General features: G+C 40.2%; 2 protein-coding genes across 3 annotated transcripts; both read right to left on the reverse strand.

Annotated features, from left to right (window-relative positions):
* On the reverse strand, nt 1-11,882 carry LOC108442762 (gastrula zinc finger protein XlCGF8.2DB-like). Of its 2 annotated transcripts, XM_037544347.1 has the most exons (3): nt 11,609-11,882; nt 9,338-10,029; nt 1-1,255 (listed from the first exon to the last, which is right to left on the reverse strand). In XM_037544347.1, the coding sequence occupies exons 2-3, from the start codon at nt 10,021-10,023 to the stop codon at nt 235-237; spliced, it is 1,707 nt and encodes a 568-aa protein (XP_037400244.1). In that variant the 5' UTR covers nt 10,024-10,029; nt 11,609-11,882; the 3' UTR covers nt 1-234. The 2 variants fall into 2 exon arrangements, with proteins under 2 accessions (XP_037400244.1, XP_037400240.1); XM_037544343.1 differs by lacking the exons at nt 9,338-10,029; nt 11,609-11,882 and adding an exon at nt 3,557-3,809 and having other exon boundaries at nt 1-1,465.
* A 2,464-nt stretch (nt 11,883-14,346) lies between these two features.
* On the reverse strand, nt 14,347-18,571 carry LOC108442764 (gastrula zinc finger protein XlCGF8.2DB-like). The gene is made up of 2 exons (XM_017722954.2): nt 18,486-18,571; nt 14,347-16,857 (listed from the first exon to the last, which is right to left on the reverse strand). Exon 2 carries the CDS (start codon nt 16,853-16,855, stop codon nt 15,815-15,817), a length of 1,041 nt encoding a protein of 346 aa, XP_017578443.1. The 5' UTR covers nt 16,856-16,857; nt 18,486-18,571; the 3' UTR covers nt 14,347-15,814.
* Between the last annotated feature and the right edge of the window lie 4,428 nt (nt 18,572-22,999).

Consider the following 22,999-nt stretch of genomic DNA (forward strand, 5'->3'; position numbering starts at 1 on the left):
TTTTAAGGGTATGTTGCTAGTTTATTAGGTGCGCTTATCAAGCAGTTGAACTAAACACAGAAATAGCGAGCAGATAAAGCAAAATAACCACTAATCTTTTAGGCATACAGGATTAAATCAAGCCTTTTTCAGTATTAATAGACTTGCTTAGAATCTATATAAAACAAAGAAAGGGTGACATCATTTGTGTTAAAATTTAAGAAAATAAACATGTTCAACAAACTCTTGAATGTTTCAAATGTCACAAGTCTCTGGCTCCCTCTTGATGCACTTGTGCACTTTTAAAGTGTTCAAATGCCTGAAGTTTTTCCCACACTCTGAGCAGTAATATGGCATCTCTCCTGTGTGAAGGCGGCGGTGTGTAAGGAGGTTGCTCTGCATAGTAAAACTCTTCCCACAGTCTGTGCAGAGATACGGCTTCTCTCCGGTGTGAAGGCGCTGGTGTAGCGTCAGTGTACTCCGCCGGTTAAAGCTCTTCCCGCACTGTGAGCAGTGGTACGGCTTCTCTCCTGTGTGGATGCGCTGGTGTGTCAGTAAATGAATCTTTTGTTTAAAGCTTGTCCCGCACTCAGAGCAGGGATACGGTTTCTCTCCTGTGTGGATGCGTTGGTGTAGCTGGAGGAGTCTCTGTTGAGCAAAACTTTTCCCACACTCTGAGCAGCAAAACGGCTTCTCTCCGGTGTGAATGTGCTGGTGTGTGAGCAGCTGCCGTCTGTCTCTGAAACTCTTTCCACAGTATGGACAGTGATGTGGCCTCTCTCTTGTGTGAGCATGCTGGTGTAGTTGGAGATGAATCTGTTGAGTGAAAGTCTTCCCACAGTCTGAGCAGTTATATGGCTTCTCTCCAGTGTGAATGCGTTGGTGCAGTTGGAGATTACTCTTCTGATTGAAGCCTTTCCCGCACTCTGAGCAGTGATACGGCTTCTCTCCTGTGTGGATTCGCTGGTGTGTATGAAGATGAATTTGTTGATTGAAACTCTGTCCACACTCAGAGCAGTGATACGGTTTCACCCCCGTGTGAATGCGCTGGTGTACTTTGAGATTACTCTGTTGATTAAAACTCTTCCCGCACTCGGAGCAGCGGTACGGCCTCTCTCCCGTGTGAACGCGCTGGTGTTCGTACAGGTTACTCTGCGTAATAAACCTCTTCCCACACTCAGGGCAGCAATACGGTTTCTCTCCCGTGTGAATGCGCTGGTGTACTTTGAGATGACTCTGTGTAGTAAAAGTCTTGCCGCACTCTAAGCAACTGTGAGTTTTCTCCTTCCCTGCGTTTTTCTGCATTGGCATGCAAGATGCACTCATGTGCTGAGAGTCAGGGTGTTGTGGATGGGAGATTCTACTAGATTCCATATTCTCATATTTAATCATTCCTGATCTAATGATCTCCTCAGTGGTTGTGGAAGTAAACTTAAACTGGATAAAAAGTGGAGACAGAAGAAGACTTGCAAGACAGTATTAATTTCTGAAAGAGAAAAAGGAAATGCGTATCTATTCCAAATATAGTATAAAACGCAGAAAGAATCATGCAAACTGTTGGGAACTGTATCCGACACAGGTCATATTATGACTACATAAGCAAAATTAACAAATTTACATCTGTGAATATAAATTGTAATTTTTATTACAACTACACCACACAGCTTAGGCAAATTTCGTTGCCTAATGAATGCCTAATGTTGAGATTAAGCACATCTACCCTGAATAACATGTTGCCTAAATGTAGCCTTTGGGTTTTGTTAATCCAGCCAAATTAGTAAAATAGTGATAAAAGTAAGCAGAATTGCTAGATCGGAGACACTATATATGGCTGTGTTCAGACTGCAGACAAATCGGATTTATAGATAGACAGATAGATAGATTTTATTGATCCTGAAGGAAATTTAGGGTGATAAAACATTAGAAGAATATATACATAAAATCTATCTACAGGCATATTATATATCTTCTTTTTCTTCTTCTTTCGGCTGCTCCCTTTAGGGGTCGCCACAGCGGATCATCTGCCTCCATCTTGCCCTATCCACTGCCTCCTCTACTTTTACACCAACCATGTCCACCTTCACTACATCCGTAAACCTTCTCTGAGGTCTACCTCTTCTCCTTCTACCCGGCAGCTCCATCTCCAACATTCTTTGACCAATATATCCACTATTCCTCCTCAACACATGTCCAAACCATCTCAACCTGGCCTCTCTGGCTTTATCTCCAAACTGCTCCACCTTCACTGTCCCTCTGATCTGCTCATTTCTAATCTTGTCCAGCCTTGTCACTCCCAACGAAAATCTCAGCAATTTCATCTCCGCCACCTCCAGCTCAGCCTCCTGTCTTTTAGACAGAGCCAGTCTCCAAACCATACATCATAGCAGGACGCACTACTGTCTTGTAAACCTTCCCTTTCACACTTGCTGCTATCCTTCTGTCACACATCAGCCCTGACACCCATCTCCACCCACTCCATCCTGCCTGCACCCTCTTCCTCACCTCTTTTCTACACTGTCCATTGCTCTGGATGGTTGTAGGTTGTAGGTTGATCATCCCTCCCTCCAAACTCTACAGAATTATCTTCACAATCATGAATCTTTTTATATAAATAATCAATCTGGATACATTTGGATATGCCAAAAATCAGATTTGGGCTGGCAGTCTGAAAATGGCCTAAGTACTGGCAAGACAAGCCAATCTATCTCATTTGCTGTTAAGTCAAGAACTTTCATAGTGTAGCATGGGAAGCCTCGATTTTGCTTCTGCGTACAATGCTGTTTACTGCCAATACATAAACTGCACTCACACAGTGTTGTTATGAACATACTTGACAAAGCATCTCTGATCTATTCCAGCAAACCTGCAAAGTTTTGCTGAAGAGCAAAACTGCTTTAAATTACTCATAAAGCTTCAATACATTTGGGAACATTTTAACAAACAGTTTTTAACAAGACTGTGCAGGATTACTAATCCATCACCAAATTCAGTTTTCGCCAACCCAACCACACTCTTACAAAAGGTGTCTCTTTAAAGGTTCTTTAATACAAGAAATGTTCTATTTAGAACCATGACGTCTATATATAAGCATTTCATGTTTAGTTTCTCTGTATGGTGAAATGGTTCTTCAAACTGATTGAGAATGTGCTGAATATGGTTCTGTATATTATCAAAAATGGTTCTCCTATTGTTACCAGCTTGGCATTGTAATAATAGTTACCTTTTTCTCTCAAAAGGTTCTATGCACAACCATATACAACACATTCTCCATCAACGTGCAGACACATTTCACCAAGCAGAGAACCATGTAATATACTTTTATACAGGATTTTAAACATATATGGTTTCTTCTACTAAAGACCTCTTGAAGAACCTTCTATTTCAGGAAGACAGAAAAAAGAAGGCACTGTATAAAGACATTTCTGTCAAATAACAGCACAAACACATGCTAGCATTAGCCTCTTCAGGCAGGTCTGAAGGAAGGCTGTTCCTGTGTTGACACATCCAGCTTTTCTCAGCTCAAACCCTCCAATCACTCCTCCTCTGGTCAATGGAAAAACAGAGTAGGGACCCCTACGTTCAGCAGGGCAGCTCCTGATCTTCTCCCTCTAACAAGCCTGGACTCGGGACTGCTGACCAGATCTTCTGCTTCTCTGCTTTAACTGGGCTGTAGAGCCACGGTCACAGACTCAGCGCCGCCTCCTGGACCTTCGAGGCCGTATTGTTTCTCCACCCGTATTCCGACAAACCCCATCACTTTGCTATTTGGCTGACACGTCATGTAAGCAGAGCTCCGATTGGCCAGGTCTACGTCACCATAGCAACGACAGAACTCCGTGTGAGCTGGAGAGAAGCGGGACAGCAGTTAGAAACAGGACGTTTTACACCAATTCAAAACAAATTAACTAAAAAAGGCGTTTTATTCTTTGCTCGTTTCAGAGATACGCAGCTCCGCAGATCAAATCATGACGATGATGAAATTATGACGTCGTTCGCAGCCAGTTCATTGTTTAAAATGAATTTAAACAGTCGTGTACGGATTATAGGGCACGGATTATATTACATCTGCAAAGAATTAAGCAAACATTTATTTTAGACTTTTTCAAATTAAAAGGCAGTGCATAAATAAAATAAAATAAAATAAAAATAAAATAATAATTAATAAAATAAAAAAAAAATACAATTTAAAAATAAAAAAAATTACACAAATAATTAATACCAAAATTATATACATATGTATTGCACAGTCAGCACACTGCTGGTTGCTACGGTGACGCGAACGTCCAATCGGCGGGCCGCTTGTGATAATACTGTCCAATCGCAGAGCAGGACACAGAAAATATTTTTGTTGCCAAAGTTATACCGAGTTCCGAGAACGTCCAATAGGCGAAGGGGTTCCTAGTGTATTTGAAATGCTACAGTCATCACTACCCAACTTCAGGCCACAGCAAGACTTCAGTTTTCAAGAGAGAAGAGTCATCTTGGGCCTAAACTGAGGCTCATGAATTTGGGAAGTTTTCGAGATAATATAATTCTTTCAACTTAGGAATATAGCAAAAATGAAAAGATAATGTAGCTCTTTCTACTTAGGAATAAAGCAAAAATGAAAAGATAATGTAGCTCTTTCTACTTAGAAATATAGCAAAAATTAAAAGATAATGTAGCTCTTTCAACTTAGGAATAAAGCAGAAATAAAAAAGATAATGTAGCTCTTTCTACTTAGAAATATAGCAAAAAATGAAAAGATAATGTAGCTCTTTCTACTTAAAAATATAGCAAAAATTAAAAGATAATGTAGTTCTTTCTACTTATTCCTATGAAAAGATGATGTAGCTCTTTCAACTTAGGAATATAGCAAAAATCAAAAGATGTGGAATATAGCAAAAACTAAAATAAAATATAGCTCTTTCTACTTTGGAAAAAGATAATGTAGCCCTTTCTACTTAGGAATATAGTAAAAATGTAAAGCATTCTGTCTTCTAAGGAAGACTGGAAACTGTTGTTCATGCTTTTATTTCCTCTCGTATTGACTATTGCAATTCACTGTGCTTGGGAATGTGTCAGTCAGGGTTCTCATGTCTGCAGTTGGTCCAAAATGCGGCCGCAAGACTCCAGACAGGTACTAATAAAAAGGAGAGCATCACCCTGGCACTTGGATCATTGCACTGGCTACCAGTAAAATATAGAATTGAATTTAGAGTTTTATTATTCGTATTTAAAGCAGTGCATGGCTGGGCTCCCAGCTATTTCCTCTGCTTCCATTCCACCTCACGAGTTCTACGATTGTCTAACCAGTTGCTCTTAGCCATTCCATGGTCTTAGATGAGATTTAAAGGCGACTGGGCCTTTTCTGTAGCTGCCCCAAGACTCTGGAACAGTGTTCCGCCTTTCATAAAGGAGTCCCCCACAATAGAAGTTTTTAAGTCAAATCTTAAAACCCATCTATTTTCTCAGGGATTCGTGTCTTTTTAATGACTATGCACTCACACAGTTTCTGTTCTGTCTTTGTTGGTTTTGTCTTGCCAGTGTAGCTCTTGTTTTATTTTGCCCTTTTCCTTGATCAATGTATTGTAAAGTTTTGATTAGTTAGTACTGGTATTTTAATTGATATTATTGTGCAGCACTTTGGCCGACATTTGTCGTCTTTTAAATGCACTACAGAAATAAAGTTGTCGACTTGTAATAGATAACATTAAAAGGTATTTTTAAAATCTATTATGTAGTGCTGATAAGTTTTGATGAGAATTTGTCAAGCTGAAAATCTTTTTGGGGATGTTTTATGTAATATTAAACTGCAGTAAACCTCTGGATTTTATTTTTTCAACTTCCTTTTGTTTGAGGATACTTCCTATCCAATTTCTTTCCTCTGTGCCTCATTTCAGCAGTGTTTTCAGCATCTTGATACTTCCTCATGTGTTCTGGAGATAAATGTAAGCTGCTTTGGAAGACAGACATTTGGACACTTTCATAAAGAGAAGTCTCGCACCAGGTCATCACATCGTCCGTTTCTGAAAGAAAAGAATTCAAGACTCTGAATGAATAGCGAGAATGTGTTATATAAAATATAAACACATATTGGCAGTATATTTTTCAGTTCAAGTAAATACTTAAATCAATTTAAACCAACTAAATTTGAGACAATGCAAAGGACTTAAATATTAAAATCATACTAACTATAAGACTGGGAATTATTAGAGAACAAAAATACCCCAAAACCAATTAGTCCATATTAAATTTATTCAAAAAATGTTTTAGGATCATTCCTATAACTGACGATTCACACAAAAAAGAAAGCCAAATGGAAAAGTATCACAGGTAAAATAGCAAAAAAGAGCTTGAACAGTTTGAGCTGCTTTACTGTCGTCTGTCCTAAAGAAATGGAAAACTCTCAAGCTGTGTTCAAATAACCTAAACATTCCTAGGTTTCTCTCCACTAGCAGAGATGAGAGATGCTGCTTCCAAACATCACTGTGTGCTCACATGGAGGACAATGTGGAGGTGTTCCTATGATCTTCATTCTGTGTTTGTATTATGTGTCTGTGTTCTGAGTATTTTGTACTTGATGTAAAAATAAAATGAAAACATGTTAAAAGGCTATGCACAAATGCAACTGGGCTAGTGCTGTGCGGCAATGGTAATTGAAATCAGAGGCAAATTATGACTATGAACCATGACCTCCTGTTTGCTTCATTCCTAGCAAAAGTTTCAACAAATTCTCAGGCCTCGTTCAGACTGTTAGCCCAAATGTGATTTTTGTTATACCCAGATTGTTTCCAGATTGATTTTTGCTAGTCTGGACACACACACACACTTTCTAAGCCACTTCTCTCTTAGGGTCGCAAGTCGTCTGGACACATGAAATCCAATTTTTGCAAGCCAGCTCCAAACCACATTTATATGTGGTTTAAAATGTGATTCCAATCAGTTTTTTCACAGATGCGTCTCAGACTGGCTGCTCAAATCAGATTTTAAAGTGTCTTTTTGCGTCATTTGCAACACGAAAACCAATGACAATGTCAATTTCAGAGTGATGGACTGAAGAGTTTGGAAGACAAGATGATGCTCCTCCATCTCTCCTGCATCCACGTTTGAAATCCATGTCACCAGCACTGCTATGTAGTTAGTGATGCCCATGTCATTACCATGGCAACCCATGCAGATAGACTGGTGATATCTGGACACACACTTCCGATCTGGTCATTTGCAGATAACAGTGTGAACAGTCGCCTCAAAAGATCTGTTTTGAGAAATAAATCTGATTTGCCTGCAGTCCGAACACAGCCTCAGAATAGTTTCAGCCTTGCTGTACTGCAAAGCATATATCTGACCCTGCCCACCCACACAAACTGTACACCTGCCAAGAAAAGGGCTTATTTTTTGCACCTTTATATGAAGAGGCCTCAGGGTCACCAGCTTTTGTGAAGTATTCCTATACATTGCGTTGATTAACAGTTAACAGGTGTCTACAGCCTGATTGTTTTGGCAAATGCATATCAAATAGAACTTAAGATCAGAACTAAAACTTAAAGGAAGACACTAAAGCATGTCAATTACACAATTATGAATTATAATCACATGATTAAAGAGAAGCAAGCTTCAAACAAGAAAGATCTCTCTGCAGTATTAACAGCTGCCTTCATTAAGAGCTCTTTCATAGGCGTTATTTACACTAGGGATCCTGGGAGGCATGTCCCCACCACTTTTTGAAAGCATAGCCTGTTTAAAATGTTTTTTTGTTTGTAGAAATACACTTTTGGTTCTCATTTGATACTTGGAAACATGACTGTCTTAAATATTTTTACAAGATGTTAATTAGCAAGCAAATTTAAAACTTTGTTTCATGCTACCACACTGCATATAGTAACCAACCCTGGACCTAGAGATCTACTTTCCTGTTCAATCTAGCTCTATACACAATCTGTCACACCAGCCCCAACTAATTAACTTGTTCAGAAGTGTTTGATTGGCTGGATTAGATGCATTAGTGTTTGGCAAGAAGGAAGCAGCATTTTAAAAGAAGGGACAGAATTTTAGGTGAAAAATGGAACAAACCTCTGCAGGAAAGTAGATCTCATGAAGGAGGACTGGAGACCACTGTTGTATGTTCTGCAAACTATACCTCAGCTAACATGCCAGACATGGTTAATCATATTCTTATAGTGCTAAAAAAGCTCCTTTTTAGCACTACTGCACTTTCAAGAGACTTCAAAGTTCTGCACATACCCTTCAAATACATACTGGGATATGTTTGTGTTCCTTTTTGAATTGTTCCTTATGAATTGTTGAGTGCGTTACTCCAACAGTCGCTAAGAATTTTAACAAGGTATTTCAGCTACCCTTACAACTGAATACTCCAGAGTTAGCATGCCAGTAGACTATATAGCCTAAATCCAAAGAAATAATGTCAACACCTGAAATGTAAGAAGGTAGCTATTTGTGTATTTTTGGGCATGCATGCACATATAGCAGTGTTTCTCAACCCTAGTCCTGAAAGCCCACAGCCCTGTACATTTTTGTATATTCCTTGCTGTAACACCTACTTCAACTCAGTAAGTGGCTGATAATAATCTCAGTAGTTGGATTAGGGAAAGAATAAAGGCCTTGTTTAGACTGCCAGCCCAAATCCAATTGTTGACATATCCAGATTGAAACCAGATCAGATTTTTATTAGTCCAGACAGCCACATGAAAAACCATGTGGAATACAATTTTTGCAAACCATCTCTTTGGCCACTCAAATTTGATTCCAAAGTGTCTTATGTCACTTCCGAGTGACGTAAGTCCTGGGATTCAAGAACAGCGCCAAAGATTCACGCTCATGCCAGAGAGGTTTGGAGGGTGAGATGATGCACCTTCATCTTTTCTGCATCTGTGTTTGAAATCTGCATAATCAGCATGCCTGTGTACTTACTGATGCCAACGTCATTGCCAATGCTCTCCATGAAGACAGACGGGTTATATCTGGACATGCACATGTGGTTTGACCACTTGCAAATAACAGAGCAGGCAATCGTCTTAAAAGACCTGATTTGGGAAACAAACCCAATTTGCCTGCAGTCTGAACAGGTGCAGGCCAGTGGGCCTCCAGGACCAGGGCTGAGAAACACTGACATATACTACCACCACTACATGATTCTTACAGACTTGCCTTTATCCTCATTCCCAGTGCAAAATCAATCTATGCCCATGATCTGTCTAAATACAAAGATACAGGCTACAGAATACAAACAAAAACAAAATAAAAACAGTTTTAATTTGACAAAATTGGATCATGTGTTTCTTCCTCAATCTTAGTACACTTGTGGGTCTTCAAAGTTCTCAAATGTCTGAAGCAAGTCCGACACTCTGAGCAGTAATATGGCTTATCTCCTGTGTGAATGCGCTGATGTGATTGGAGACTACTCTGTAGAGTAAAATGTTTCCCACAATCTGAGCACTGATACGGTTTCTCTCCTGTGTGAAGGCGCTGGTGTTTTTTGAGAGTTCCTTTGTCTCTAAAACTTCTGTTACAGTGTGAGCAGCAATGTGGCTTTGCTCCTGTGTGAATGTGCTGGTGTAGCTGGAGATGACTCTGTTGAGTAAAACTCTTCCCACACTCTGAGCAGTGATACGGTTTCTCTCCTGTGTGAATGCGCTGGTGGAATTGAAGATTATTCTGTTGATTAAAACTCTTCCCACATTCTGAGCAACAAAATGGTTTCTCTCCTGTGTGAATACGTTGGTGTGTTTGGAGATTAATCAGTTGATAAAAGCTCTTCCCACACTCTGAGCAGTGATACGGCTTCTCTCCTGTGTGAATGCGTTGGTGGGCTTTGAGGTTACTCTGTCGATTAAAACTCTTTCCGCACTCTGAACAGACGTGAATTTTGTCCTTGGTCTCTTTTTTATGCCCTCGTCTCTGAGATGTGTTAGAGTCAGGAGGATCAGAAGATGGTCGCTGAGTACCTCTGGATGCCATCTTCCACTTGGGGTATTTGGATGTAAATTTAAAATATGCCAGCAAGAGGGTACTTGGAGCAGGAGAAGACTTGCACAAATAAATCATTCGTTTCTAGAAGATGAAAGAAAAAGAAAAACAATATTCAAAAGTCAATTTTAAATGTGATACATGTCTGACAAAATTCTTAGGTATTTTACATACTCAATGTTTGCTTCAGGCCAAAACTTTGATACAAAAGAATCTAACATTTCTGCTGACACACTGCTCTTCATCAATGAGTCAGAGCATTTCAACCATCAACTCATGTACTTCACAGACAAGAGTCTTCTACAATGCTTAGTTATCCAGACTAAAAAGAGGGGAGCATAGAAATGTCATTACATTATATGGTTAAATCATAAATCCCTGGCTCTGTAAAATGGGAAATAAACAAAGTGTCAAAGGACACAACACTGTTCCAGGCAATCAGCAACAGGGGCAGTTCCTACTCACAAACAGGACAGGGAAGGGCTACTTACTGAACTCCATATATTGTCAAAAAGGAGAGATGGCTGAGAAACAGCCAGAGAGGAGAAGATCTGAAGAACAAAGACTGAGAAAGAAGTTCTTAGATCAGGCAATGGCAAAGAGCCATGTTGACATCGGTGAGGTGTTTCAGTGGTGGAGAGACCTCCGAGAGCTAATGAGGCTCAAGTTGGCTTCCTATTCCCATTTTCCCATTACAACTTAAATGGTGCAGCAGTGGAATAGGAAAATCCAAGCAAGAATAATAAGAAACTGAAAGGCATAAAAAGGGATGAGGAGGTTGCTGTTTCTGCATCAGAGATGGGCATATCTGATTTCTGCAGTAATCTGATTATTAAGTGGCAGTGCAAACAGCACACTGATTTCTTAGATCAAATTAAGGTCTATAAATCTGATTGAGACATCTGATAAGGAGGCTGGATTTAAGCTCAGAAATGGGGTTTTTCAGAGCATGTAAACCCTTACTCATTTACATCATTTCTCTCAGTCTGCACAAGAAAGCAGAGCGCTGTCCAGTAACCAGCAAGCTGTAACACATCACCCATGAGACGCAGCGCAACACTTTTGGAGCGACGCAGAAACTGACTATATGCTTGACAAAATGAAGGATTTAAATGTTCTTCATCTTCTAGATGATGCATGTTCATATTTTCATGTAAAGTGTTTTACATTACATTTACATCATGTTTTACTCTATACGTTTACTGGCCAGGTGTAAAGCAGAAATCCAAATGCTGCCTGACTCATTTAGACCTGGAGTTTGCCTATTATCTAAGAGCATGAAAACACACTGAACCAGTAACTGCCACGATCTGGTTTTCTGCAGTTATCAGATTATTAAGTGAAAAATTATAGAAACCATTCAAATGTTCCTGGTGGAGGTAACAGTCACTAACGGTATTGTGCGTTTTCCTGATGGGCTGATATCAGTGTGCAGGTCTCTAATGGTTTAACAGGTGTTCTGATTTCAGATGTATTTCATGGTTTCTTAATGGAATCTAAAGGTGTCCTACAGGAAATTAGTGGTGTCTAATGGTAAGCACTAAGCCAATTCTCATTAGAAAGCAAAACCATCAGGCTTTAAACCTAATGGTTCTGATGGTCTTTTTTTTCAGCAGGGATTTCTATCAAACAAAAACACAGGCTAGCATTAGCATTAACATACCGAGCCAGGTCTGGACAGAAGGTGTGCACCATGAACACTCCGAGGCTGAAGTCAGCTTTCTCCAATTTTCCCGTTCCACCTTAAATGCTGCAGCAGTTGTAATTACGACGCCTGGGGAGTCAGCATGTAACTACAGCACCATTTAAGGTGGAACGGAGAACTCGAACATGAAACTGGCGAACAGTCAGCTGACTTCAATCTACTTTTCTAAAAAGGAAATGTCTCCAACTGTGTCTCTCATAAATCAGTGAAAACCAGTTCCAGAAGTGCGAAAATCTCCTTACTGTCCACAGAACAGCCTCTGTGATGGTCCAGAGCTTCTGCTTCTCCGCTTTGTTGGTGTTGGAGAACCGCAGTTATGGAACTAGCCCCACCTGCTGGTCTGCTGGAGGTAAAACGGTTCTTCAGACAGATGGAGAATGTGTTGTATATGGTTCAAAATAGCACCAAAAAGGGTTCTTCTGTTGTTACAACACCGGCACAATATGTATTATATAGAACCATTTTCAAAAAGGTTCTTTTGTCCCCTTTTTACACTCTTAAAAAAAGATGGTTCTTCAAAGGGTGGTTCTTTAGCGAAGACAATGGATCTAAATAGAACCATGAACAAACAACCATTTGCAAGCCCTTTGCCTGGAGAAATCGTTCTTCAGATTGATTGTTAGCTATTGTTATGTCAAGCTTGTAACAGAAGAACCTTTTTGGTGCTACACAGAACCCTTTTCAAATAGGTTCTATAATAGAACCATATACAAACACTTTCTTCAACAAGCTAAAGATCCATTTCACCATGCAAAGAACCATTTAAACATGAAAATTGTACTATACAGACCCTAAAGTTCTGTATAGGACTAGAGCTTGAAGAGCCAGCTACCATCAGCACTGAAGGCTAAGTACTATGCTAAAAATGACCATTAGAACTATTATGATTGAAACCTGCTGACCCTTAGAATTAAAACCTGATGGTTTTGCTTTCTAATAGGAATTTGCTTAATGGTTACTGTTAGAGACCACTAGATCCCTGTAGGACACCGTTACATCAAGGGAATCAGAACAGCTGTTAAACCATTAAGAGTCCTTCACACTGTGATATCAACCCATCAGGAAACACTAAACATCATTAGAGACTATTTAACACTCCTAATGGTGTCTATGGTGTTTCTCAGCAGAGTAATTGCTTCTAACTGGAAAAGTAGTCTAAATTTGGGAGGAGGAGCCTGTCGAAAACCCTATAAATGTCCATCCCTTCATTTTCCTGTGATGTAGTTCTCACAATCCCCACCACCACCACCTCACCTCCCACCATTCCTCAGTCCTATACTAGTCCTACCACTGGTATAAGAAGGGGGTCTGGTCTTCAAGCTCCAGGCAGAAGCCGCCCAGATCTCCAGCCCAAGATCTCCACCTCCCCTCACACCACCACCGCAGGCTGAAGATTCACATCACAAAATAAACATCAGCCTGGAACACACCTTCAAGTTCTCTCACCATAACAAAAACAGGTAGGTTTCAAACATCCTGCAAACCAGACTAAGTGAACATCTGTAAAAACCACTAACACTTTTAGACACATTTTTTATTTTTGAATGGAAATAAAATTTCTAAACACCTGCCATGTCACAGTACTATTTGCTGAAAAAGGAAACAATGCACCTAAAACCAAACCTTTTTAATACAGTAATGTTTTAAATCACACTAACACACTGTATATAGTTTTACAGCTTAAGTTCATTAAGCGCCATATTTTTCCAACCATGAGGCATCTAGGAACCAATCAAAATCCAATTGTAAGAGGGGGTCATAGAGTTTCTGACTGTCAGTGGAAGATGGCTCCCTTCAGTCTGAGAGGAGATGAAACCACTGAGCAGAAAGCGCTCTGCGTTCTCCACTTCAGTAAAAGTGAATCTGTCATAACTGACGTGATTTTTGGGGCAGTGAACCTCCAACAGCTCAGGTTGTTTGTCGTTGGTTCCACAGCCCTGGATGATCTCTGCAATCGCACTGAAAGAGCTGTGAGTGCAGTGACGCCTGACATGCTCAATCCAGTCTGGGATGAATTTGAAAATGGTGTTGATGTCCGTACAGCTGGAGGAGGTTCAGACTGAGACCTTGTACAATCACATAATAAACTTTATGCTCATTTAAACCATTTAGTTTATTGCATTGATATGTAATGATTTACAAGTGAAATGAATAATTTTGAAATCAGATTAATCTTTTTAAATCACTCTCTCGATTTAGTTTATACAATGATTTGACCGACTTTGTTCCGTTAAAAGCACAAAAGCATTACAACGTTCCCAAACAAGCAGGACGGGCTCAGTGAAATTCAACAGGAATTTTGCAATATGAGAAGTTTTTTTTTTTTTTTTTTTTTTTTAAATGTGTTGACACTCCCACCAGCTGAAACAAGTTTCAGAACAGAAAGTGAGTACTTGCATTCTTGGATTTCTGATACATGTCAAAAAATGCATGATGTGTTTTACTAAGTCAAAATCTCAAAGAAGTACTTCTTTCTATCCCAGGGAGCCAACAATTCAAGGAAAAAAAAACAACAAAACAAAAAACCTTCCATCCCCATTCTACACTCTTAAGAAAATATAGTTCCTCAAGAGTTCTTTAGCAAAGACAACTGCTCAATATAGAACCATGAACAGCCAAACAATCATTGTGTATGATATCAAGCTTGTAACAGTAGAATCCATTTCAAAGAGGTTCTATATAGAACCATATACAACACATTCTCTGAAAAAAACCTTTCACCCTGCAAAGAACCATTTAATCAAGCAAATATTTATTTGAGTGTTTATGATTTTAAATAGAGCCATTGTCTTTACTAAAGAACCCTCTTTTTAAAGAATTACTACTAGCCATATTAAGAATTAATACTAGCCAAAAAGGCAGCCGTACTGCAATGGTCTTAATTAGCTAAACTCAAATAAGAACTTCTTGTATTAACTGAAGTCAGTTATTCCACACATTTCCATTCAGTCAAACAGAGTGGAGTCAGTACTCACAGACTCTGTTACCTCAACATGAAGTTCAACTGGTGATGAAGCAAAATCTCAGTTTTTCAGGGTTTATTATAGTTTATTGGAATAGGATTGTAAACCTGTAAATAAAAAATAAACCATTTTCATTCACTTTCATTATTTTTCATTAAAAAAAGTTACTTAAGTACCATGACTACTGTATCTAATGCCATCACATTTTCAGTTTGTAAGTCCAACAGCCCTATTTTTCTGAGTGAATTTGTGCCTGTTTGTTTAAGTAGAGCAGATGACCCACTAAACTGGCCACCACCACCAGCGCAGTGTCAACAGACTGTACGTAAATAGCACCTTATTTATTAAATAAAAAAAGCCTAAAACCTAGTTTATCCTGGCTTTATAACCAAGTTAGCCTTATGACAATTTAGTATGAAGTTATTTTTAAAAACACGTTTGATTTCAGAAATATTCACCACAGCAACAAGAGTCAGCATTAACCCATTAACAATATGTACATAACTAGATTTTAACTAAAATGTCACATTGTAATCCTAAACCCACCAGGTGTCTACAGGTAATTTCCTCTAGAAAACGTATTAAATAAGAACTGAAATCTGCAGTTAGTGGAAAATAAAAACAAAAATGGGTATACAGTACCCCTCAAAAATTTGGGGTCACTAGTTTCATTCAGATAAAACCTTCTTTGAAAATGTTTGTACAGGGGGGCAGTTGTGGGCTGTTTATAAATACTTAACTATAAAATGATTCTACGATAAAACTAAGTTATTTCAAGTCTGTAGGAAGCTGTGAAAATGTAATGTTGGACAATAAATAGCTGTGAAATTTGTGCAGCATTGAGAACGAACTTATAAAGAAAACGACATCCACAACGCCTCATATTTGAAAAACTAAACTGTGAATAAATTATTGGTTTCAGGTTTGCTGTCTAGTTTATTGCATTTCTATCTACACTGTACGAGTTGTTTTTGAATAACAATTATTATTATGATCCAAGCGAACCCAAACTTTTGAGTGGTCGTGTACAAATCATACGAGAAAGAGAAAGTCAGGATCTCTTCTTACAAATGTCAACAACTGCCTTGATTGGAAATATTTAAATAGCAAACTTAATGAGTTTTTGCCTCTTCAGCACATCAGTGCATTCAAAGCACTGCGACTGCTCAAGCTTTTCCCCCCACCGAGTTAATTCATCTTCTCAAGTGTGAACTCGCTGGTGGAGCTGGAGATTCTGCAAGCTGGTAAAACTCTTTGCACACTCTGAGCAGTGATATGGTTTCTCTCCAGTGTGAACATGCTGGTGCCTCTGAAGGTTGTACTGTCTGGTGAAACTCTCGCCGCATTCTGGGCAGCAGTACGGTTTATCTCCGGTGTGAATGCGCTGGTGAATGTGGAGGCTGTGCTGCAGAGTAAAGCTCTTCCCGCAGTCTGAGCACTGATACGGTTTCTCTCCTGTGTGAACACGCTGATGCCTTTGAAGACTTCCCAGTATACTGAAGTTCTTCCCACACTCCGAGCAGTGATACGGCTTCTCCCCGGTATGAATGCGCTGGTGTGTTTGGAGATGACCTCGCTCTCTAAAGCTCCTCCCACAGTCTGAGCATTGATACGGCTTCTCTCCTGTGTGAACGGGCAGGTGTCTTTGGAGGTTGGACCGTCTACTGAAACTCTCTCCGCACACTGAGCAGTGATATGGTTTCTCTCCTGTGTGAACGCGCTGGTGTGCTTGGAGATTACTCTGTTGGTTAAAGCTCTTCCCACACTCCGAGCACTGATACGGCTTCTCTCCCGTGTGAATCCGCTGGTGTGTTTGGAGATGACCTCGCTCTTTAAAACTCTTCCCACACTCTAAGCAGTGATGACGTTTTCTTTCGCCGTGAACGGGCAGCTGTGTCTGGAAATGACCATGTAGGATGAAACTCTTCCCATACTCCAAGTAGTAGTATGGATTCTCTTCGGTGTGAATGCACTGGTGTAGCTGGAGGTTACTCAGATCATCAAAACTCTTTCCACACCCAGAGCAGTGGTGAATACTCTCGTCGCTTTCATGTTCCTCAAACGGGGATGTGTCCTGAGTGCAGGAGCTTATTACAGATTCCATGTCCTCATGTTTAATCTCTTCTGGTTTCAGCAATGTGGAAGATTCATTTGTCGGGATCTCCTGGTGTGTGTTAGATGTAAATATGTGCTGTGCCGGAAGGCAGACACTTTCATCGGTAGATGTCTTGCACTCGCTCATTTCTGGAGTAGGACAAAAAGAGAAATAGATATAAAACTCAAGTTTTACATAGAATTGTTGGTGGTTGTACATCATGCTGTATGATACATGTTTTTGTCGCTATCAGTGTAAGAGTTTCTGTGATAAACTCATTGTTAAGAGCGGCGAAGAGATCAAGTTCCCTCAAACAATGAGATGTCATTACATTGCTGGCATAAACCTTTACAGCAGTCCTCCTGGAGGGCTGATGTCCAGCACAGTTTGATGAGTTACCATCTATAATTGCCAGGATTAGTGTGTGTGTTTAAGCAGGGGAACCACCAAACTGTGCTAGATATCAGCCCTCCAGGTCCAGAGTTGTGCACTTTTGTGTTAAAGTTTTGCGTGCACAGAAAGTATGCGAGCTTGTAAGCTTGTCAACACTGTACAGTTCTAGCTGTGTCTAATAACATGTAGATTTCTCATCAAATAAAACAAAGTATGATAACAATGATCAAGTGACGAAGGCACAACATTTTAAAGTGGGCTGTAGAGATTATAAGCTAGGTTTATCTACAAATATGAAGCCTTGCTAGAGCAAAATTATCCAATTCACTGCTCAAAATAATCTACATGAGGAGCAGAGCAATTTTACCACTTTTTCAAAATTCTTGCATAATTAACTGGTTAAGACGTAAACAGAGTGGTTCCAAGCGGTTTAGTGTGAAAAGCTCTGTTCTAGATAAACTTACAGAGTCAGAACTTCTCACAGTGGTGGTGATAGTAACCAGACGTCCCCCTCTAAAAGCTCCTCACAGAAAGTTCCTACATGAACTGGTTCTGAATTCATTGCCTGATGACTGAGACGCTGTTTTATGAGAGTTTAGAGAACTTCAACTCCATTCATGGTGGAGGGAGACATGCAGGGCGCTGTGCGGCAAAATAGTCCCCAAAGAAAACTCATTATTCCAGATTTACCATCATCAACATTCCATATAAACTCAGAAGACTCGTGTAGGTTCTCTGGTGGTTCTGGATGGTGAATAAAGTGTCTATATCTGTGTTGTAGTCATGGCGACGCCTGGTTCCCATCACAACCACTGTAAAGACGTCTGAACCATTTCACACCAAACTGCTCTGGATCTCTCTGATTACACCTCACACACGGAGTTATGGGGGATTTTTTTTTTAATTGGTAGAATTCCCCTTTAACATTGACGTTAACACACAGAACAAAGGATGTTGAGACTTTGGGACCAGCTTGGACAGGTTCATCTGATAACTCAGCGGCGTTTTACCACAAATTAATAATCAGTTCATGTTGAAACAGCGTTTAAAGGCCCGGTTTAACCAGAAAAGACCTACTCTGAAAGAAAACGGACTAAAGCGCTACCATTAGCCTACACAACCAATCTGAAGTCGCGCTACTCTTCTCCAGCTTCTTGTTCGAATACTCCCGTTCCACCTTAAATAGTGTGCAGCTGCTACATTCCAATAGCTACAATAATAACTGCTGCACCATTTAAGGTGGAACGGGAAAGCTTCGTGCCTACACAAAGACCGTCTGTTGTAAATGTTCTGTTGCGTTTCCGGAGGTGGACATCTCTCCAACATCTCTCTAAAGATCAGTAAAGAGCGAAATGTAAACAAAGACTGAGGAAGATCCCCTTACTTCCAGCAGAGCAGCTCCTCTTCTCCCTCCAGGGCTGACCATCAGCAGATCTTCTGCTTCTCCGCTTTTCTGGTGTTCAGTTCTAGAATTAGCGCCGCCTGCTGGATCGTATGGTCGTCACAGCCCTGCTGAGAAAATCCATCCATCCATCCATCCATCCATCCATCCATCTTCTAAGCCGCTTCTCCGCTAGGGCCGCGGGGCTGAGAAAATCATAGAAACCATTAGTGACGTGTCGTTCGCGAACGATCCGGCTCTAAGAGCCGGCTCTTTGAAGTGAACGATTGGAACCGGCTCCACAATGGGAGCCGTTTTAAGATCCTATTTGGGAGCCGTTTTTTTCCTTCAGTATCTCGCTGTCTCTCCGCCTCCCTGTCGTTGCGCTTGTGCTCTGCAAGTGCCACAGAGTGTGCTCCACACATCTTGACCAATCACACCAGCTTTCAATTAATGTGGTGGGAAAACACTGAAAAAAAAGTCTCCACTTTTTTGTGGAAACGGCAGGCAAGTGGCCAAGCTGTATTGCGTTCGTGGGCAGGTGTTAATACAGACACTCACTCACATACAGCGGTCAAGAAGCACGGCAGAAAGAAGGGGAGTCTGTGTGAGAACACAATAGGCCTAGGTGTGAAAATGAGTGACAGAAAACGCAGCAAGATTTGGACTCATTTTAATGCAACGTCGAGCTCCAGGGCAGAGTGTAGACTGTGCAAAGGCAGCATTTCATATAGAGCAGGCTCGACAAACAACTTGCACAGGCACATGAGGACATCACACTCATCAGTATTGCTGGAGGAGTCGAGACCAGAAAGGGAACCTTCTGACAGTGCAAGTGCATCAACTGCAGCTACTTCTTCAGGTGCAATAATATCAACTCTAACTGCTTCTTCAGCTGCCACAGCGTCTGCCCCCATTCCTACATCCCAGCCTTTTTGTGGAAGTGGTGCTATTTTGTGATAATTTAATAATTGGTTATAATAAAAGTTTTATTTATAAATCATTGTTATGCAGCATTTTTACTCATCACAAGTGCTTAACAATGTCAATAATGAAACAAAATGTTATAAAATTAGGTTTAAGCTATTAATTAATTAATAATGTAAAAATATATATATGGGGAGCCGTTTGGGAGCCGAAAGAGTCGGCTCTCCACAGTAAGAAGAGCCATTAGAGCCGCATCTCAAAATAGAGCCGAAAATCCCATCACTAGAAACCATTATGTGTTACTACGGAGCCCTGCTGGTGACATCCTGTATAGATAAAAAATAATGCGTGGCCACGACTTAGTAAGGTGTGGGAATGAGATGATTAAGTCGTGACCATGACTTAGTAAGAGGTGGGTACGAGATTGCGGCTTACTTAGTTGTGGCCAGGCATTACAATCTCGTACCCACGCTTTACTAAGTCATGGCCACGACTTAATCATCTCATTCCCACACCTTACTAAGTCGTGGCCACGCATTATTTTTATTTATACAGGGTGTCACCAGCAGGACTCCGTATGTTTCTACTGGTTCCAGCTGGCATCTGATACACTCACTAAGGGAGTTTTGTACATTCTGAAAAAACAGACCATTAGAACCGTCAGGATGAAAACATGTTGGTTTTGCTTTCTAACGGGAATTGTTTTCTTAATGGTTACGATTGAAGACCACTAGTGTCCTGTAGGACACCTTCTGTCCAGACCAGTATGCAAATGCTAATGCTAGCTATGGTGCCCGTGCCTTTGTTTGATAGAAATCAGTGCTGAAGACCATTAGAACCATTAGAATTAAAACCTGATGGCATTGCCTTCTAAAGGGAATAGTTTTCTTAATGGGTACGATTGAAGACCGCTAGTTTCCTGTAGGACGCTGTCAGATCCCATTAGGAAACCATCAAACGCATCTGAAATCAGAACACCTGGTAAACTATTAGAGTTCTTTACACTGTGATATCAACCCATCAGAAAAAACACAGAATACCATTAGTGATTACAGGACACCACCAGCAACTAGCAGAAGCTTTTAATGGTACCTATGGTTTTTTCATCAGGGTTGTTTTCCTGATGAGTTGATATCACCGCGTAAAGGACTCTAGTGGTTTAAAAGGTGTTCTGATTCCAGATGCATTTAATAGTTACCTAATAGGATATAAAGGTGTCTGACAGGAAACTATTGGTCAAGCCAACTATTGGTCAAGCCAATTCCTTAAGGAAGCATGAGGTTTTAATATTTATGGTTTTAATGACCATCAAATTTTGACCCTCATGGATCTAATGGTCATTGGGTTTAAATCTTAATGATTCCAAAGGTCACCAGGCTTTTTATCCTGTCAGTCCACCTTGTAGATGTAAAGTCAGAGACGATAGCTCATCTGCTGCTGCACAGTTTGTGTTGGTCATCCTCTAGTCCTTCATCAGTGGTCACAAGATGTTGTTGGCATTTAAAAACTCCAGCAGCACTGCTTTGTCTGATCCACTCTCACTAGCGCAATACACACTAACACACCACCACCATGTCAGTGTCACTGCAGTGCTGAGAATGATACACCACAAATAGTTCTGCTATGTGGGGGTCCTGACCACTGAATAATAGGATAACAAAGTATCAGAGAAACAGATGGACTACAGTCCGTAATTGTAGAACTACAAAGTGAAACTGTATGGTCAGTGGAGCTGATGAAATGGACAATGAGCGTAGAAACAAGGTAAGTGTATATACTAAAGTGACAACTAGGTGTTGAAACATGGAGCAAGATGTTCTCAGCATGTTTTAGTGGGGTCATCCCTCTGGTACAGTATGGCCTTCCAGTGGTCATCTCAGTCATAAATGGCTTCGGAATAGGAGGTTTCTTCGATATTAATCAGTAGACTCTGGCTGCAGACATGCACTCTCAACCAGATTCACTCTCAGCTCCAGTGACATTATGTGCACAAGCACTCTCTGCCACAACAGCAGAAGCATGCATTAACATCTGGCTGCTTCTACTTAGTGAGTAGAGAGGGATCTGAAAACAGAATGAGGTTCAATAACCAAATCATCATTTAACCCCCATGTGTCAAACTACCAGATCAGGTCCGCCACACAATCCTATCCGACCTGCAAAGCTATTTTATTTTTCTATTAATATTAGCCTGTTTTACTGTGCACTGCACCACAATCCCCAGCATGCACTGCAACATAATGTGTGCTCTGACTCTCCTACCCCAACAATAATCCTTGGGACAGCGGTTACACCTCAATTCTTCATAATTCCACACCAGTCAAATCACCAAAATGTATTTCAGCTGCAGTTCAGCCAATAGTAAACACTTGGCAGTGGCTCAGAAACCGAGTCCAAGTTTTAATGAAAGGATGCCAGGTGTCTAGTTCAAGCAAATAGGTAGGTTTAATAGACAGAGCTCCTGGGGACACTTACATTTTAGATATTTTAAGTGTCCATGTAATATTTCAAGGTCTAATACAAGGTGTCCGTATTTTAATATTGTAGATTTTTCTGAAAATACAGCACTTTATGGGCCTCATACTCCAACATCCTTTGTTCTTAAACGTGTTCTTGAGAAAACGTCAGATTCATGTCATGTTCGCAGAACTGCTCTCACCTTTGTTCTTACCTAAGAACAAACCCCAGATAAGAAAATGATAGCATCTCCATCAAAGATGGCGTTGAGGATAAACTTTTTCTTAAGAACGGCTGGTGAATGAGACACAGTGATATTTGTTTAAAAAAAATGTCACCACAGCAACAATAGCAACAGTTCTAAATCACAGACTGCATGTACACAAGTCAACTTCAACAAAAAAACGTCCAATGGAACTTTATAAAACTAAATGTCCACTAATTCAATCAGACAACAGAATTCACACAGGAACAAAATGCAGGTATTTTGGATTAATAACAAAAGCATGTTTATAAATAAATCACACTGAATAGTCTGACTTTTCTTCTTTTTCAAACTTATGATTTAAATCACAAAAATCTACATTTTCTACAATCTACAATCAAACACTTCGCCTGCTGAAGCTTTCCCAGCCACTGAGCAGTGATACAGCTTCTCTCCTGTGAATACACAAGTGTCTTTGAAGAGTAATCAGTCTACCAAAACTGTAGCCACACTGCATCATTGCAGTGATGCAACTTTGGTCCTCTATGGATGTTCCACTGTGTTTCCAAAGCATTTCTATCTATAAAACTTTTTCCACTGTTGGAACAACAGTACAATTTCTCTTCTGTGTGAATGCGCTGTACTTGTCTGATACTCTTGCTCCAGTCTGAACAGTAACACAGTGTCAGTCCTTCCTGGGAATGACTGGATAAGGTAAAACACTTTTGACCCCACTTGCACCTGGTCACTTGATTTAACTAGTACGTGGATTGCATCTTGATAAGATTTTAGTGCATTTACACTTAGTAGTCAAATGCGTCTCTGGTTAGCAGTGTGGACAGTAACTAAGTAAATGTAATTAGTTACTGTACTTAAAAGTTTTTTTGTGTATCTGTACTTAAGTATTTCCATTTTGGGCGACTTTTTC

This window comes from Pygocentrus nattereri, chromosome 2, assembly GCF_015220715.1.
Source record: "Pygocentrus nattereri isolate fPygNat1 chromosome 2, fPygNat1.pri, whole genome shotgun sequence".
Taxonomy (NCBI): Eukaryota; Metazoa; Chordata; class Actinopteri; order Characiformes; family Serrasalmidae; genus Pygocentrus; species Pygocentrus nattereri.